Genomic DNA, 16,967 nt, shown 5'->3' on the forward strand with positions numbered 1-16,967 from the left:
TCAGTCACTTGAGCAGGTAACGAGCCGTGTACAATCATCTGAATCTCTCCTGCCTGGTTTGTCAAATACCAAAACTTGACTGGTGAATTGTGGGATTTAATAGCCTTTGTGGCTGGTGGCCAAAAAAAAGTTAGTTTTGCTCTTTCATGACTAACGTGACACTTGGCTCCACTTTAAAGAACATGGCAAGGCAGAACAATATGACCCTGCTCCTGACCTCTCAGCCCCCGGTCTGACAAATGTGTACTGTGAGCTGTGCCAGTCGCCGACAAAAAAAAAGTCAAACATGGTGAAATGTGAGACGGCTTGTTATACAAAGCACAGCTAAAACTGTCGAGACTCAAAGCTATAGGAGCTCTTTAGGAAAAACACCGTAACTTTCATATTCATCTTAAGTGGTGAGTGGAGAGGAGCCGTAACTGCTTTACACTTCTCCAAACAAAGTTACACTGTGCCACAAAATAAATGGAACAAGACAAACACTAACAAACAGTCGTGTAATAAAAGGAGGACATAAACCGCTGGCTTCATTAAGGCTCGGCTTGAATCTGCAGAATAGCAGTCACAAAGTATCCCAATGATCTTATTTGACAGTAACATAATCATAATAATCTAAATGCAACAGAGTTATTTTGACTGTGGCTACCATTTAGAGTTTTCCTGCACTTGAGAGAGAGTCAGTGTGGTCAGTGTGTGCATGTGTGTGTGTTTTTGGCAGCATTTGCTTGCACGCATCTATGCATGAGCGAATGTTTATCCAACTTTTATGGCGATTGTCTCGTAAAAAGCGGACAGGCGCTCTGGGACAACCTGCGCTCCTCTGCACCGGCTCGCCCACAGGTTCACCCGGAGCGACCACCTACCAGGAGGGAGCCGCGCAGATGCTCGCCTCCTTCGATGACCATTTCAAAAATGCGTGTCCAGACGGATTCCGGCGTGAATTATTACCTGGACTGGACTGTTACCACCCTTTTCTCAAGCACATGTGCACACATACTGAGAGACACACTCAAAAAATTACAATTAGACCATGAATTACAACACACAGGGAGGCCATTTGTTCTGCATCATTCCTCTTCCAGTTGTTGTAAAATGTCCCTTCTGAGGAACATGAAATTTTAATACTAAGTTTGTGCATTATTCGAATGTAATCATAGCGTTTTTTTCTCCTGTTCAGTTTGATTCAACAAAGAACATTAAATGCTGCGCTCTGGGAGCTATCCGTGTCACTGTTCGACCTTTCTCTGGAAGCTGCAGTCATCAATATTTCAATTTTTATTAATACTCTCATACAGACGGAAATACACACGCAGCATCCATATCATATTGTCTAGCCGTACATGACCTTCTTCTGCTTGCCTCGTTGACCTGGCTGGCTTTATCTCGCTCTCCATCTTCCCTACAACCCAAAAAACCGCCTGATCATATTTCCCTTCATGTCGGAGGAGGTTCAGCAACGCCAAAACACAAAGAAAGCAAAAAGAGGGAATGAAAGAGAAAGAAAGAAAAGCAAACTTTGAAGTTTGTTGCCAGTGAGATTTATGAATCAGACCGATCCACAACACAGAGAGAGACACAAACAGATTCCCAGAAACAGAAAACAGTCACAAAAGAGATGCAAAGAGAGAAAGATATACAGCTTAACAAAGAGGAGGAGGGAAATAACAGAGTTCAAGCAAACAGACATCGAAACTAATTTCTGTATCTGCCTCAGCCATCTGGATCCAAAGCTCTGGACAGGAGGATTTGAGCGCTCCTGCTCCCACCTGCTTCTAGGACATGATCAGGAGCCCTGCCTTCGCCTCTTCCTTCCCATGATTCCTTGCATCGCTGCCTGGCCCTTCCAGGACCCTCCTAAAAAACGTTCCCCTCCACCCCGCCTCTTCCTTCATTCCCACAACTCCCAATAACACCGTCTGACATGTCCAGAACCCTCCCATACCCTTTTCTTTCTTCAAATCTCACAACTCCAGACAGCTTCGTCCCTCACTGGTGAGGAGAGGGGAGGAAAGCTGGCTGACAGGGGCATCCATACACACTCCTAAATCTGCCAAGGCAAGATGCTGGCACAGACAGAAAAATAACAAAAAGCCTCCTGATCCACGGCCGGGGCAGCGCAACACTTTATCTGCGAAGGCAAAACAAAGGAAGGCCTGTTGAACACTCCGACTGTGTTTACTTTCTAGGGGGGAACAATGCCTTTAAGAGGAAGGGGCAAGGACTGATGTGGCACTAGAGGGCCTCGCAGAAAAAACAGCACTTCATTTTGATTCACAGTGAGTTTAGGAAAACAGTTGTAGTGGTCCAGTCTATAGGGGCTGAATGTGAGGCGGCAGATGAAGGGAAAGAGTAAGACACAGATAGGCGATGGTGTAATAACAGGGAGACAAAATCTTTTCTTTTGTTCTCTGGGGTTTCTTTCTTATCCCATCTTTCTTTCTTTAAAGGAGCATTGCACCAAAAACCATACGCTAAGTATGCATAGGTTCTGAAAGGTGGTTCTTAATTTTTTGCAACAATTAAATTCACTTTTGTTGGTCGAAAATGCAAGCAGCTGAAAACTCTAGCAACAAACATACTGTTTAATTTAACTGTATTCTCTTAGGATCCCAACTGACCAAACTAGTAAAATAAAATTGACAAAAACACATTTTGGCATATTTTTTAACAGAAAATGTGTGTAATCTGTGTCTACTGGTGGACTTTTTAGAAGTTTATCTGGACATTAATCTCCATTTGCAATGAAAACTGGATCTCCATTCAACTGTCATCTGCCAAGCCACAAACTTTTCAAAGTCCCCATTAGAGCCTACAGAGGAGAAAATGATTCATTGTCACTTCCCAATTAAACATAATCTCTCTTATCCCATCTTTCTTTAAAGGAGTATTGCACCAAAAATCTAAACATACAGGTTACTATTATGGTTTTGCAATTAATTAACAATTAAATTCACTTTTGTTGGTTGAAAATGACGAATGCAAGCAGCTGAAAACTCCAGCAACAAACATTCTGTATACTGTGTAATTTAACTGTATTCTTGTAGAATAAAAGTCACAAAAACATATTTTGGCTTTTTTTTTTAACGAAAAGATGTTGGAATGAATATACGCCTACTGATGAACATTTGAGAAGTCTCTATGGACATTTCGTTCTCTATATTTGCAATGAAAACTGGATCGCCATTCAACTGTCATCTGCCAAGCCACAAAGTTTTCAGAGTCACCATTAGAGCCTATGGGGAGAAAATGATTCATTGTCACTTCCCAATTAAACATAATCTCTCTGAAAATGAATATCAGCAATGCCTTATGGCTAAAACATTTGCGGTTGTTCTCCTGAATCTAGTAACAGCCACAACTAAAGATTATTCTCCTTGGAAATCAACTTATGAACCTCTCTAATAGTCTTTCCAGCACTTCTGCTCACACCCCAGTAAGTGCTGTGCAGGTGTTTAGCTTTAAACAGCCGAAGGGAAACACCTGCTGACACATCACTGATTAACTTGTGGCCAAAAGTTGAACTGATACTTGTAAGTTTCACTTCATGGAGAGTCTTTTCTAAGGTGATTCAGTGTGGATTTACTCAGTATGAGTTATGGGGGGAAACGCTTCTCTCCACCTCTAAACGAGGACATCGCAGGATGTGATGAATCAAAACTTGGAGTTAAATAAAAAACATCCTCCTGAACACTATGAATGGAATTTGGAATCACCCAACAATAGATGAACCTGCTGCCAAGATATTTTTTCTCAATATCTTTGTCTGTATCGGCTATTCAGAGGAAGAAACAATAGGATTTCTGGGTAATGAAGTCACCTGAACGACATTCCAAAGTGAGACAGAAGCTGCTGAAGTGGTCGAACCAAATATGAACATGTTGATTTATCTTCGCACTACTACTGGTTGGCTCAAAGAAACACCTAATGCACATTATACATGACCCAGACATGAGACAAAAGTCACACACAGTCCCGCAAATAGAGATTCTAATCCACAATCACTGACAATGAAGCTTTCTGAGATGCCAAGAAGAAAAAACCCAGAATCCCCTTTCTCCTCTGCAGGCCTAACAGGGTCCTGAGTTGTTTAAGATCACGACCGTCGATAACACATGTCCAGCCAGATTCTCTTTGTTTGAGTGTTTCCAAAACATCACACATAGTGTATAGAAGGAGAAAAAAAATGCCAGCTTTCACTCATGCATCCAGTGAATGGGGAGAGTGGGAAATGGAGAATGTGAAAGGGTCACAACCCCAGGGGTGGAAATAATCCCCCAGTTGCTACCGGGTATCTGGTGTATAAACACTGCACTGGAAAAACATTAGTCTAAGTCTGAAAGTTTACACTATTGTACCACACAGTCCTTTGAGATCCTGATGACAGAGGAGATACAAATAGTACGAATATGACCTGTTCATTTTTACTATTAAAAGCTACTGCCATAAAGAACCTTGCATTTCAGCACAAAACCAGTTTCCAAAAGGTCATTTGAATTCCTCCAAGTTATTAGATCTCACGCTTCTCAAAATGGAGAGTCTGACTATTCAGCCAGGTGGTGTGGTAAAGTCATCTCTCCAAGGGGTGAGAAAGTTCAAGCTTAGCATGAAACCAATCTAGAGTTTAAGGTTTGGGAGCAGAGCACTGAAGCACTATATTCTCTCATTAGCCCGACAGTAGAGTGTGCAGGAAAGCAGATTGCCATCTTCGCCCCAGGCAAAGTGAGAGAACATTTGATATTCCCATTTGGCCCGAGCAAACCTTTAAGTTAACTTAGCTAACACGATTTTGCCAAGTAATCCTTGATTTCAATGATGTGCAAGTTTGTCTCCAAATAACTGATTGCTGTATTAGATTTCAGCTTCAATATCTGCAGTGGTTGAAAAGGCATCAATAACAAACCGTCACAGACTTCCCACTAAACCTAATCTTTTAAATCATTTCACATCAGGCGTTTCTGAAAAGTGGTAACACAAAACACATTTTTTAAGAGGAGCTTACACCTTTTTCAAGTCAAATTTATATGTAGTGTGTGTGTGTGTGTGTGTGTGTGTGTGTGTGTGTGCGTGTGTGTCATCAAGCCTGTAATAACATGGCAATTCAAGTCCTGGTTAAAATTTCCAAAACATATATAGACTCACATTTGTTTTTCATTTGACTGGCGGCTAGGCCTCAGCCACCCAAAACTGGGTTTAGGGTTCCCGCATTACACTTCAGAGAACTCCCTCTTTCTTTAGGGAGAGCCTGAAAAAGGTGCATTGCATAATGCAAACTCAGTGGACAGCTCAAGTTTCACTCTCTCTGCCCTCAGCATCTTTTCACAGAGTCTTAAGGGGTCACCCAATTTTAATGGTCACTTATTGCCTGTGGAGCAGTTCCCAGTGGTATAAAAGGCACCCCAAGACCACCCCAGTGCTAAAACAGCCTCAGGCTCAAGGCCTTAAAGTAATACTGGCACTGATGATGCATACCTGCACTGGAATACCTTATGACTCTTTTCATTTCTAGAGGAGACACTGGGGAAACCATCATGGGCCTTGAACCTGAAACAGCAGCTCTGAATGATTTATGTCTACAGTGGGGAAATTAAAAAGTGGTCCTTTTTGATTTGTGCGGTTCATATCCGCTGATAAGAATATTTCAATTCACGAGAGCAGCAGAGAAGCTTGTGCAGGAGACATGCAACACTCATTTCCCTTTCCGAGACTGCTCAAATATTAGAGGAGGCACATTCAGGATGAATTGTTATGGCTAGTATGTTTTTGGAAATGGGAACAATAAAGTTATCGTGCCAGAGAACAAGGCCTTCGTACTCATGTCCAAGAAAATTGTGATTTAATGTAATGCAGAGCCATGTGTAAAAGAGGAATTTAATTAATGAGCAGACAAAACGAATAGGTGGCTCTGTTTTATGTGTGACTTGGACAGTCTCAGTCCCCGTTTTTTCCAGTTCAGACCTTGATCTCATTACACTTATTCCATCCAAATGTCTATAACAAATGCCAGTGGGTGAGTTCATGCCCTCTCCCTGCCAAACAGATCAAATAGGCCAATATAGCAAAATATAAGGTGGCTTTCCAGTACCTGTAGAGAATAGAAAAGTCAGCAGTGTACTAACCTCAGCACGCTGTGTTCTGGGCTGGCTGGCGTCTGCCTCGATGGCGTACACATCCACCAGGTAGAGGTCGGAGCCTTGTTCTCTGTCCAGCTCTGCAGCCGTCTGTATCACTCCAGTGTGGCGGCCGATGGTGAAAAGCCGACCCACGGGTTTCCCGCCGCTGCGAACCGCCACGATGAAATACTCCACTTTGGTCGCTGAGCCCCGCGGGCTCGAGGCATCCAGGGAGATGACGTTGGTGCCTGGCGGCTGGCCCTCTTTGAGGATGGTGATGTATTTGGGCTGGGAGAAAACAGGCCCATCCATCCCTTGGAGGATGATGGTCAGCTCAGTTCTGGACGTCTTGCGGCTGGTGCCATGGTCGGTGGCTGACACCGTGAGGGTGTACATGAGGCGGGACTGAACCAGCTGGGAGGCCAGACGAATATCTCCGCTGTACCTGTCCATGATGAAAGTGTCAGAGTCCCCTTCTATGAGCTCGTACTCCACCTCTGCGTTCGCCCCCTCGTCTGGGTCAAAGGCCATCACTGTTGTCAGGATGGAGCCGATGACTATGTTGGGCTCAGCCACAAGGGCGTTCTGGGATATAAAAGTGGGAACATTATCATTCAGGTCTGTCACCCATATCGTGACATTTTTCAGGGCAAAGCGGCGGAATTCAACTGGAAATGCCAGGTCAGTGGCTTTGATTGTCAGCTCGAACAGATTTGAAAACTCCCTGTCGATTTCCTTGCTGGTGTATATGAGCCCAGTGCCTGAATCAATGTTGAAGTGGCCTCCCCTGGGAATCTGCTGAACAATGGAGTACTCCAGCTCCCCGTTTATGTCTGCGTCGGTGTCGTGAGCTGTAATTGTCATGACCGAGGCTGAGAGGGGAAGATTTTCAGGGATGGATTTGAAAATGTCACCAGGGGCAAATATGGGAGGGTTGTCGTTAAAATCCCTGACATGTATAACTACAGGAATGGACGAGGAGCGGGGAGGTCTGCCGTTGTCCTTTGCTGTGATGTTAAGTTTGTAAAATGACTGAGTTTCAAAGTCCAGCTTTTTAACCAGAAAGATGCTGCCGGTGTTGGGGCTGATGCTGAAAGTGCCATGGTTGTTTGTGGCTGTAATGGTGTAAGTTATGTCTGCGTTCTGACCTGAATCAGCATCAGTGGCGGTCACTGAGGCCACCAGCTCCCCTATCCTCATGTTCTCTAAGACGTCCACTGACAGAGAGGACTTAGGGAAGGAGGGGGAGTTGTCATTCTCATCCAGGATGCTGATACTGAGCATACAAGAGGAGGACAGGGGCACAGATCCAGCATCAACAGCGATGATTTTCAGTGAATATGAGGATGTAGATTCATAATCCAGCTTCCCTACTAAAGTAACCTGTCCAGAGCTGCTATCAATAGTGAACTGTCCCTCCTCGTTACCCTCAGAGATATGATAATGAACCAGTCCGTTTTTGTTCTCATCCACATCGGAGGCAGAGACCCTCAGCAGTTGTGTCATGTTCTGAGCCGACTCTGAGATGGAGGCCTGGTAAATGTCTTTGGTGAATTTAGGCGGGTTGTCGTTGATGTCTTGTATGTAAACTTGCACTTTGGCCTGGTCTCGGAGGGGCTTGGGGAGACCCTGGTCTGACGAGACAACCACAAAGTTGAACACCGCGGCGCCTCTTTGTCTCATGAGCGACTCGCGGTCAAACTGCAGCGTGCTGGTCAACTCCCCGGTGATGGCGTTCAGCTCAAAGTTGGACTGCGGAGTCTCAAATGTATATCTGACCTCACTGTTGGGGCCAAAGTCCTTATCCTCTGCAAAAACATGCCCAACCAGCGACCCCCGCTTCTGCTCTTCCTCAAAATGAAACACATAATTGGTGCTGTTAAAGAGGGGACGATTATCGTTTACGTCATCTAGAATCACGCTGACATTGACAGTGGCACTTAGCGGCTCCACAGCTCTGTCTTTAGCCATGACCACTAAGTTATATCTGTCCTGTATCTCTCTGTCCAGCTCCGCTTTGATATACAGCTGCCCGTCTGGAAAAATGCCAAACACATCACCTGTGTTCCCACCAGCGATGTCATACATAATCTCACCATTAAGCCCAGAGTCTTTGTCGGTGGCCTCCACTTTAAAAAAGCGGCTGTTGACTGGCTCAGACTCCAGGATGATGACTTCATAGGAGAGCTGGTCAAACACTGGCGAGTTGTCGTTGACGTCATAAACGCTGACAATGAGGATGAGGCTGGAGGTGTGCTGGGGGACCCCCATGTCTGATGCAATGACCTCGACCTCGTAAGAGCTGGTGGTGACCTCCAGCGGCCCGGTCAGCGTGATGAGGCCGTGCTTCTCATGAATATGAAACAGGCCTTTGGGGTTTTGTTTGAGGCTGTAAACCACCATGCCGTTTGTTCCCTCATCGGGATCTGAAGCTTTAGCCTGGAATATGACATGACCTGTGCTCCAGTTTTCCACTGCGCTCACATGCTCCACAGCGTGAATGAAATGAGGGGCATTATCATTTAAGTCCTTCACAGTGATGTTAACAAAGGCCTCTCCTGTGATCTCCCCAGCTCTGGCTACAACCTTCAGCTGATAGAAGCCCTGCTCCTCTCTGTCTATCTGGCTTGATGCTGTGATCTGACCTGCACTGTTCACAGTAAAAAGCCCCCTCTGGTCGCCTGAGGTGATTAGATATGAAATGTTTGTGTTTAAATCTACAGTGGTGGCTGACACTGTCCCTATAACTGTCCCAATTCCCACATTTTCAAACATAACAAAGCTGTAGACTTTCTGGCTGAAAACTGGTGGGTTATCCTGTGTGTCAATGACAGTGACAGTCACTATGGCCTGGGTGTGTGAGCGCAGCCCGCTGCCATCTGCTGCTGTCACCTGCAGCTGGTAAGCAGTCTTCTCCTCTCTATCCAGGGGCACAAGCGTGGTGATTTTCCCAGTGTTGCTATTAATGCGGAATTTGGAAGAATCTCCAGCTGTAATTATATATTTGAGTGTGCCATTTCGACCTAAATCGGGGTCTGTGGCTGAAACAGTGGTTACATAAGAACCCGAGGGCTCGTTCTCTTTCACATTGGCAAAATACTGCACAGGGTAGAAAACTGGCCTGTTGTCATTGATATCTTTCAGGGTGATGTTTACTTTTCCGACAGAGTGCAAAGATGGGCTGCCTGCATCTGCTGCCTGGATGTGCAGTAAGTAGGAGGCCTGATCCTCCCTGTCTAGCTCCACGGCTGTGCTTAATCGCCCTGACACGGCATCCAGGCGAAACAGCTCCTGGACACTGGCTGGAGTCTCTGCATCAAATGAGAACCGGATAGTTCCATTGGCCCCTACGTCGTCATCTGAGGCAGACAGCACCACCAGCTCAGTGCCGGCAGGAGCGTGCTCTACCAGGGAAACATGATAGGTACTCTGTGTAAAAGTGGGCACTTGGTCATTCACATCAGTGATGTTGACTATCAGTTTAGTGTAAGAAATCTTGGGCTGCAGCCCCTGGTCTTTGGCACTAATGTTGAGCACAATTTCAGATGCTATTTCCCTATCCAGCAAAGCAGCGCTGGTAACCAGACCACTGTTTTCACTGATGGAGAACCAGCCCAAAGCGTTTCCAGACACCAGGGAGTAGCGCAGGTTGGCATTCTGCCCAGAGTCACCATCTGTTGCAGAAACCCCTTTAATGTAGCTGCCTTTTGGTACGTCCTCACTGATATCTACTCTGTATAGCGTTTCCTGGAATATGGGTGGGTGATCATTGATATCATTCACAAAAATAACCAGACTGGCAAAAGAGGAGCGAGCTATAGGCTTGCCATTGTCTGACACAGACACAGTCAGGTTGTAAGAGGAAATTCTCTCTCTGTCTAACACGCTGGCCACTTTGATCAGACTTAAATTGGGCACAGGAGACGTGTGCACTTCAAAGTGTCTCTGCTCGTTGCCTCCTAAGATTGAGACAGATATGTTACCGTTAGCTGTGGGGGAGTCTGAATCTGAAACAGTGAGTAGAGCAACAACCGTGCCAATCTGTGCATTCTCATCAACAGAAGCAAATTTAGAAGTTGTAGGAAAATATCTAAACTTCACCACTGGGTCATTATCATTGACATCTAAAAGTTTGATTGTGGCTTCTGTTCTGCCTGACAGAGAGGGCACCCCATTGTCTACTGCATGAATAGTCAGTGAGTACTCTTTCTTACTCTCATAATCCAGACCCTCTTTTATAACAATAGTACCTGCTTTGGGGTCAATTTGGAAAGGTGTTCCTTCATCTAAAAAGTACCGGATTTCAGCATTTGCTCCCTCATCCTGATCTGATGCTGTGATCTGCAGAATACTAGAGCCTACTGCTGCATCCTCAAAAACACTGGTTTGATACTGATCTTGATCAAAAATAGGGGGGTTGTCATTTATGTCTTGAATAGTGACGTTAACTTGCAGGTAGCCAAACTTTTTCGGGTCTCCTTTGTCCTCTACTTCCACCAGGAGCTGGTAGAAGGGAGTAACTTCCCTGTCCAAGCCTCCAGTTGAAACAAGGTGCAAGAATGCCCCCTCTCCACTAGGATTGACTGTAATATCCAAGCGGAATTTCCTCTGCTCGTTGCCTTTCACTATTCTGTACGTGGTGTGATCAACTCCGTTACTTCCAATGTCTGAGTCAGTAGCAGTGTCCAGGATCACTTGCCTGCCGCTGCTGGCGTCCTCCTTAAAAGACACGACTATGGAGGCGTCAGGAAACACCGGGGAGTTATCATTAATATCCAAAACTACTATCCTGACCTCGGTGGGGTAGGTGGGTTGGCTGGACAGCACCACGACGTTGATGACATCACTTTGCAAAAGCTCCCTGTCAATCACAGAGGAGGTGTAAATGACCCCGGTGGTGCCGTTAATTGCAAAAAGTTTGTGGTTCTCGCTGAAGCGGTACGTGAAGCTGGGCTTGGTCTCTATCGTGCCCACGTAGGTGCCGATGGGCTGCTCCTCCAGGACCTGAAACTCTTGACGGACTTGGCTGGATGCTGAGTACTGCGACAGAGTCCATAACATGAGTAAAATCAAATGAAACCGGCCTAAGCCCCTACCTGTGAGCGCCATGGTCAGTTAGCCAGTCCACCTTTCTCAGATAGTGTCCATGCCTATGATGCATCAACTTTACTGAGGTCGGACGAGTCACTAAAGCATTGTATTCCACAGAAAACTCAATAAGAAGCCCAGTGACGACTCTTTCCACAGTTTTTCAGTGTCCCAAAGTACTCCAGAAGTGTGTATTTTATCCTGCGCAGCGCTGTTTCAATGCAACACAATCCTCTGAATGGAGAGAATGATTCCTGCAGATCAGGGAAGTTTTAATGCAACTCCGCAAAAAGCATGTTCAAAACGCAATCTGACAATCCCTTTGCAAGACGAAACAAAAGAAAAAGTCCCAAGCTCCTTGGAGATGCGTGGAAAAAAAGTTTATCCAAAGTTAGAGCGCAAGTGAGCGGGTGTTGAGTGCGAGCAGGCGGCTGAGCCGACGCACCGTCCCGTGGAATAACGGTGCAGGCGCTTCAGTCATATTGTACTCAGAAGTCCCAGTAAGTTAGGACAAAGCTGGAGTTCGACAAACTCCCTCCCATCACTGATCCCATTGGATGGCGGTGCTCCTGCCCGCCCTCCCCCCGCCTCTCCCTCCTCCATTGTGCAGCCCGTTGTCCCCGCTTGTGGAAGAGGATGTCAATCAAATGAGACAGGTAACGATGCCCCGAGGGCTCTTAATTACTTCAATAACAGATTAATGCGAGGTAAAACTGTCCTAATGAGCTCAGGATAGGAAAGATTCTCAGAACACATACAAACACATACAGATCCTATAATAGAAGGCATGCTCACAATAAATAATTGAAATTACTAGGGTTAATATGAGGTAAAGCTAAGCATAAACTGTTAAAAGTTGCTTTAAAATCATATTTGACTAACACAAAGTTAAATTGTGTTATTAAGTTTTTAAAAAATGCCAAATGTCATAAAAATATGAATATGTCTAAAAAAATACTGGTGCTACAAGTATCTATAAAAACAACAATTTATTTGAATATAATGATCAAATTTTTTTGGATTATTATAATTATTTGCATTGTATATTGTACACTAAAGCTTAATGTCTTTTGTGTACAATCAGAGTGTTCTCTTTAGTTATTTTTGAACCAAAGTGTAAAAAAATAAAATAAAATAAAAAATATTAAGTCTTAATCATAATGAGTTGTCCAATAAAGCTCAGTGATTAGTGTCATTTCCAGAGTTCATTATAACCAGTGAGATAATTGCATATAATGGAAGTTGCAGAAAGCTTTAAATGTGTGGGTAAGTAGCTCCATCTAGGGGTCAAATGGTGGTACTTCCAAACCAAACTCATTTCAGTGAAACTTTGTAAAGAGCAGGAGGCAAATGGTTAAAGATATATACGATTTTGGACTTGCAGATTTAGTAGAATTTATTTAATTATAATTATAAACTGTTTAATAATAGATGCATATAAAATGATGGAAGCACAGAGTTAGAATGGTTGAGAGTATGATATTTATGGAAGAAATTTTGGTGTTAAATTAAACTTGTGCAAAGAAGCATTAATTCCTCTCACAAGTGATGAAAGGTGAGATCAACACATGCATTTGATTGTTTCTACAGATCCTTAACTACAGTTGGAATGGATACATGCAACACTCTTTCCAACAATAAAATAGGAGGGAATTATCATTGTTCTCTCTGCCGAATCATCATATGCTTAACTGGTGAACATTGCAGGTTTACATCTAATTACAGCTGTTTTAAATTCTTGAATATTCATCTAATTTTAGACTTTTCCATGAAAACCAGTGATTGCATGATCAAAAAGGCATGTAAAATAATATAAACATAATTTATGAAAGGGTTTTATTATCATCTTAAGGACAATTTAAATACTGTAAAGTTATTCGACGAAATGTTAACAAAGCTCAAACAGTCATTCAGTTACTGTGTCTTCTTAAAATGAGTCTCATTGTGCAAATGTGGGAATATACTCTAAATAGAGTTCCTTGATGTAAATATTTTGGAAAAATCAGTAAAAATAAGCAAAAAAAAAATTTTATGTTTCAATTTCTGCATGAAGAAAAGATAATTTTCTCATCTGTGTATTCATTTTATTTTATACATAGCAAATAATATGATTTCATATAGTCTTTATAGCTTCTCTACCAGTGTTCACATCACAATTTCACTTTTGAAAAACTAACATTTGAAAGAATGTTAGTAGAAACAAGGCAGATAGTTTTTAATCACTTTCCCACAAAAGATGAAATACTCATGTCTGAATTAAGTGTTTGCATGTGAGCATTAATTGTATTTCTTTCATTGATTACAATCTGGGGAAAGACCTGATTATGTGGAATTAATAACTTCCAGACTCATATTTATGATAAATGCCTATATGCTGTGGGATCAGATTGATTCCAGGTCATACAAGTTCACTGAGTTCAGTCTAATTGTAGGAGGAAGAACAGTTTGAATTTCTACGTGGATGATGTGGGAAGCTAGCTCCTGTGCTGCACTTCATCTGTCCTGTGAAATAACATTACGGTGCATAATTACAACCTTCCTGGTTTTTGAGAGACATAAATGTTTATTCGGGTTTGGTATTTGACAATTTGTGGCTTCCGTAATCAGGCCGTTGGCTGCCTGGACGTTAAGTAGGACATGAGTCAACTAATGTAATTTAATTACAGAGCGGGCTGGACTGGCTGGTAGCTGCTCAGCCTGCGCAGCCTGACACAGATTCAATGTTTTGGTAGCAGACAGAGCATCAAAGTAGATTACTTCCCCACAGGAGACGTTTCGCTAACCTGATTACACCGGCTAAGCCAGGAGCTCTCAGGATGCTTTTGATATAAATATCAAGTTGTTGTTATTTAATTCCCTTATGCTGACTGATGTTTTTATGTGCTTTCACTGATCTGAGCACTAATTTGGACGTGGAAGAGATGCTGATCTGATGGCCTGCACTGACATTGAAAACACTTACAAATACTGAATCAATATGAGAGCTAAGATCACTTATAAAGCTGTCTGAATGCAAGTTTGTATCCTGCTGTCAAACGGTATTATCACAAGGTTTAGGTTGCTTTAATTGATCTTAGTCTATTTTTGCTATGTATAGAAAACCTTGAATTCAAAAGGGCTTAATTATCTATTTTTTTTTCTCCTTTTCCTTGAGAGAAACACACAGGTAAGGAGCACAACATGTGGACAACTACTGCCCAGGTTACTATCAAGCCTGGTAATTATTTTCATGGTCCTCAGTCAAGGATTCCTAATAATTTTGTTGACCATTCATCTAGCACCACAAACATTTCTACATGACAGACTTCGGTTAATGAGAAAATATGTTGAGAATACATCATCAGATAATATGTTGCAGCTGGAGTGAGCAGGGATTCAGTAATAGGATCCAAATGCAGATGTCAGAGGAAGAGCTTGTGTAGTTCAGTTAATTGTTTCCCCAAATATAAGGTGCAAGAGCTTTCAGGACCATGTAGCAGTTTGGGTCAAATCCAGAGAGGCATTTTAAAACAAGCATTTGAATCCAACAAGGATTAGGCAGGAACCCAAAGTCCAAACAAGCAAGCAGAAGGTCAAACAGACAGTAAGAAGAAGACTGGACTGGGTCAGGGAGCCACTCACTATAGGTGCAGGTGTGGAGGTGGGCTGTGAAGCTCAGGTCAAGGGGGATCATTGGAGGGCTGATGGAGTGCTGGATGTTCGAATGGCATCTGGTGGACAGGTAAAGAATTACACTGAAGAGGTTTCTGGTGATCTGCCACTACCATCAGGGAAATATATTCACAGAGACATGGTTATATCAACAGAGGGAAGACTACAGCGAAGTTTCCTGAGCAGAGTGATCCACCATTTCTCCTCTGTGAGCATTCTCTTTATGTCACCTTCTGGTTGAAATGGGTCTCTGTTTATTGTAGATGCTTCATGTTGATTGAGTCTAACTGCCAACATCTTTCTCTGTTTCTAACTACAATAAATGTTGTTCTACACTTCCAATTGATTTGGATAAAGTATCTCATTATCTGAACTGTAGTAGAGACCTAGTCAGTGAGCAAACTGCAAATAGCACACTTAATTTAATCATATTAAACAAGACAGACAGATCTGAAATTGATAAGTCAGCCTCTTTGTATACAACGTTTTAAATACATTTCCTGTGCTCTGATTGGGTGGAGAACCTACAATTTCGTTGTACTCTGTGCAATGACAATAAAGGTAATTCTGTTCGGTTCTAATGCAATTTGTATAATACCATTACATTCATTTGGCAACTGCTTTGTGCAAAAGTGACATACATTATTTCCTCCACACATAAAGAGCAACTTGATCAAGGACTTTCTCAGCTAGAGCTACAGCAAAGTCCTGACTAACCCTCCGACCTCTAGGGACGTCCAAAACCCAGAAACTGTAGCCTCAGTCTGTCTTCTTCTTCTTCTTCATCTTCTTCTTATTTATTCACATCAAATAAACAAGTGTGTGTGTGTGTGTGTTTGTAGTGAAATCATACAAATTCAGTCTATGATTTCAACACATTTAACACTGAGCTTTATTGTACAACTATATATAATTGTGAAATGTTTTTAAATAGCGTTTGGCTCCAAAATAACAATAAACCAAGTGTGTGTGTGTGTGTTGAAAGTATAGGATATACCAGGGTTGGGCAACTTAAATGCTGCAGGGGGCCACAATTTTTCATCGACACTACCACAGGGCCACATATAGGACCGTGCATTTCACCAGATATGATGAAACTGCAATTTTAAATATGTTTACAGTGCAGAAATGTAACATATTTAATGCTCAAATGTATGTATAACAGTAGAAATAGGAATACAAAATGTTTGAAGCAAATAAAAAATAACCACTTACTCTGATTAAGTAATTTTGTGCATTTTTACACTTCACTTTTAAGATTTCATGCTCAAATGCATGTAGTTGTACTGAGGGCCACTTCAGGCCCCCGGGCATCTAGTTGCCCATCCCTGGACTATACATATATCTTGAAACACGAACCAATGAATTTTATTTTAACTTTATTTTCAAATAAGTCAAATATTCTGATTGGTTGCTGGTTGTGTCTGTCGTGACGAGGACGTAAAAGAGGTCAGGTGACCGGGAGATTTTGGATATTTATCGCCATGTTGAAACTTTTACCGGCGAGGCGGCGATAAACTGCCAAGGGGAGCGCTCGTTTTCATCACAGCATGGATTAAAACTCAAAAACGCTTCTTGAACTATTGGGAAAAAAGTTTTAACTGGACTTTACGATTGTCATGGAGCAATTTTCGAGGAAAAACGAAGACCGTCACATAAGGTAGGATAGTGTTTTTTCCATAGACTGTATATAAATAGTTTTTTTCACGGAGTTTAATAGCAGTGGCAGCTTGGTTATGCTAGCTAGCTAATTCTTGTTTCATTTGTGAGCTCATAAACCGCAAATTCATAAAATTAAGTGGCATATACCCCTATTTTCCAAGCTACTGTTGCTGTGTCTCGTTAGCCGCCGCAGTAGCGTGGTTTCCATGGTATTCCAGTCGTCAAGGGTTCCAGTGTGTCGTGACTCGGCCTGAAGGAGAAAATACCATAGGAAAATACTGAGCACTGTTGTTTATGTGCTTGTCAGGACTTTGTGAATGATTGACGTCCTATTACTTTTCCTTTTGCACATCCTCAAAGGGAAGAGTGAGTTCAGAGGAGGGGTGTAATAGCTACTTCATGATATTTCATAAAATCTTTAAGCAGCTGCTGCATATAATGGAAACACTAAGTTTT

General features: G+C 42.8%; 1 protein-coding gene across 1 annotated transcript in view; it reads right to left on the minus strand.

The window, feature by feature from the left end:
* Positions 1–11,644, minus strand: part of fat4 (FAT atypical cadherin 4) — a 109,800-nt gene extending 98,156 nt beyond the window's left edge. Inside the window, exon 1 of the mRNA XM_059346118.1 lies at positions 6,117–11,644. Coding sequence (XP_059202101.1) covers positions 6,117–11,219 — 5,103 coding nt within the window. The 5' untranslated portion in view covers positions 11,220–11,644. The remainder of the gene's footprint in view (positions 1–6,116) is intronic.
* Positions 11,645–16,967: the final 5,323 nt, after the last annotated feature.

The sequence above is a fragment of the Centropristis striata genome, chromosome 12, assembly GCF_030273125.1.
Source record: "Centropristis striata isolate RG_2023a ecotype Rhode Island chromosome 12, C.striata_1.0, whole genome shotgun sequence".
Lineage (NCBI taxonomy): Eukaryota > Metazoa > Chordata > Actinopteri > Perciformes > Serranidae > Centropristis > Centropristis striata.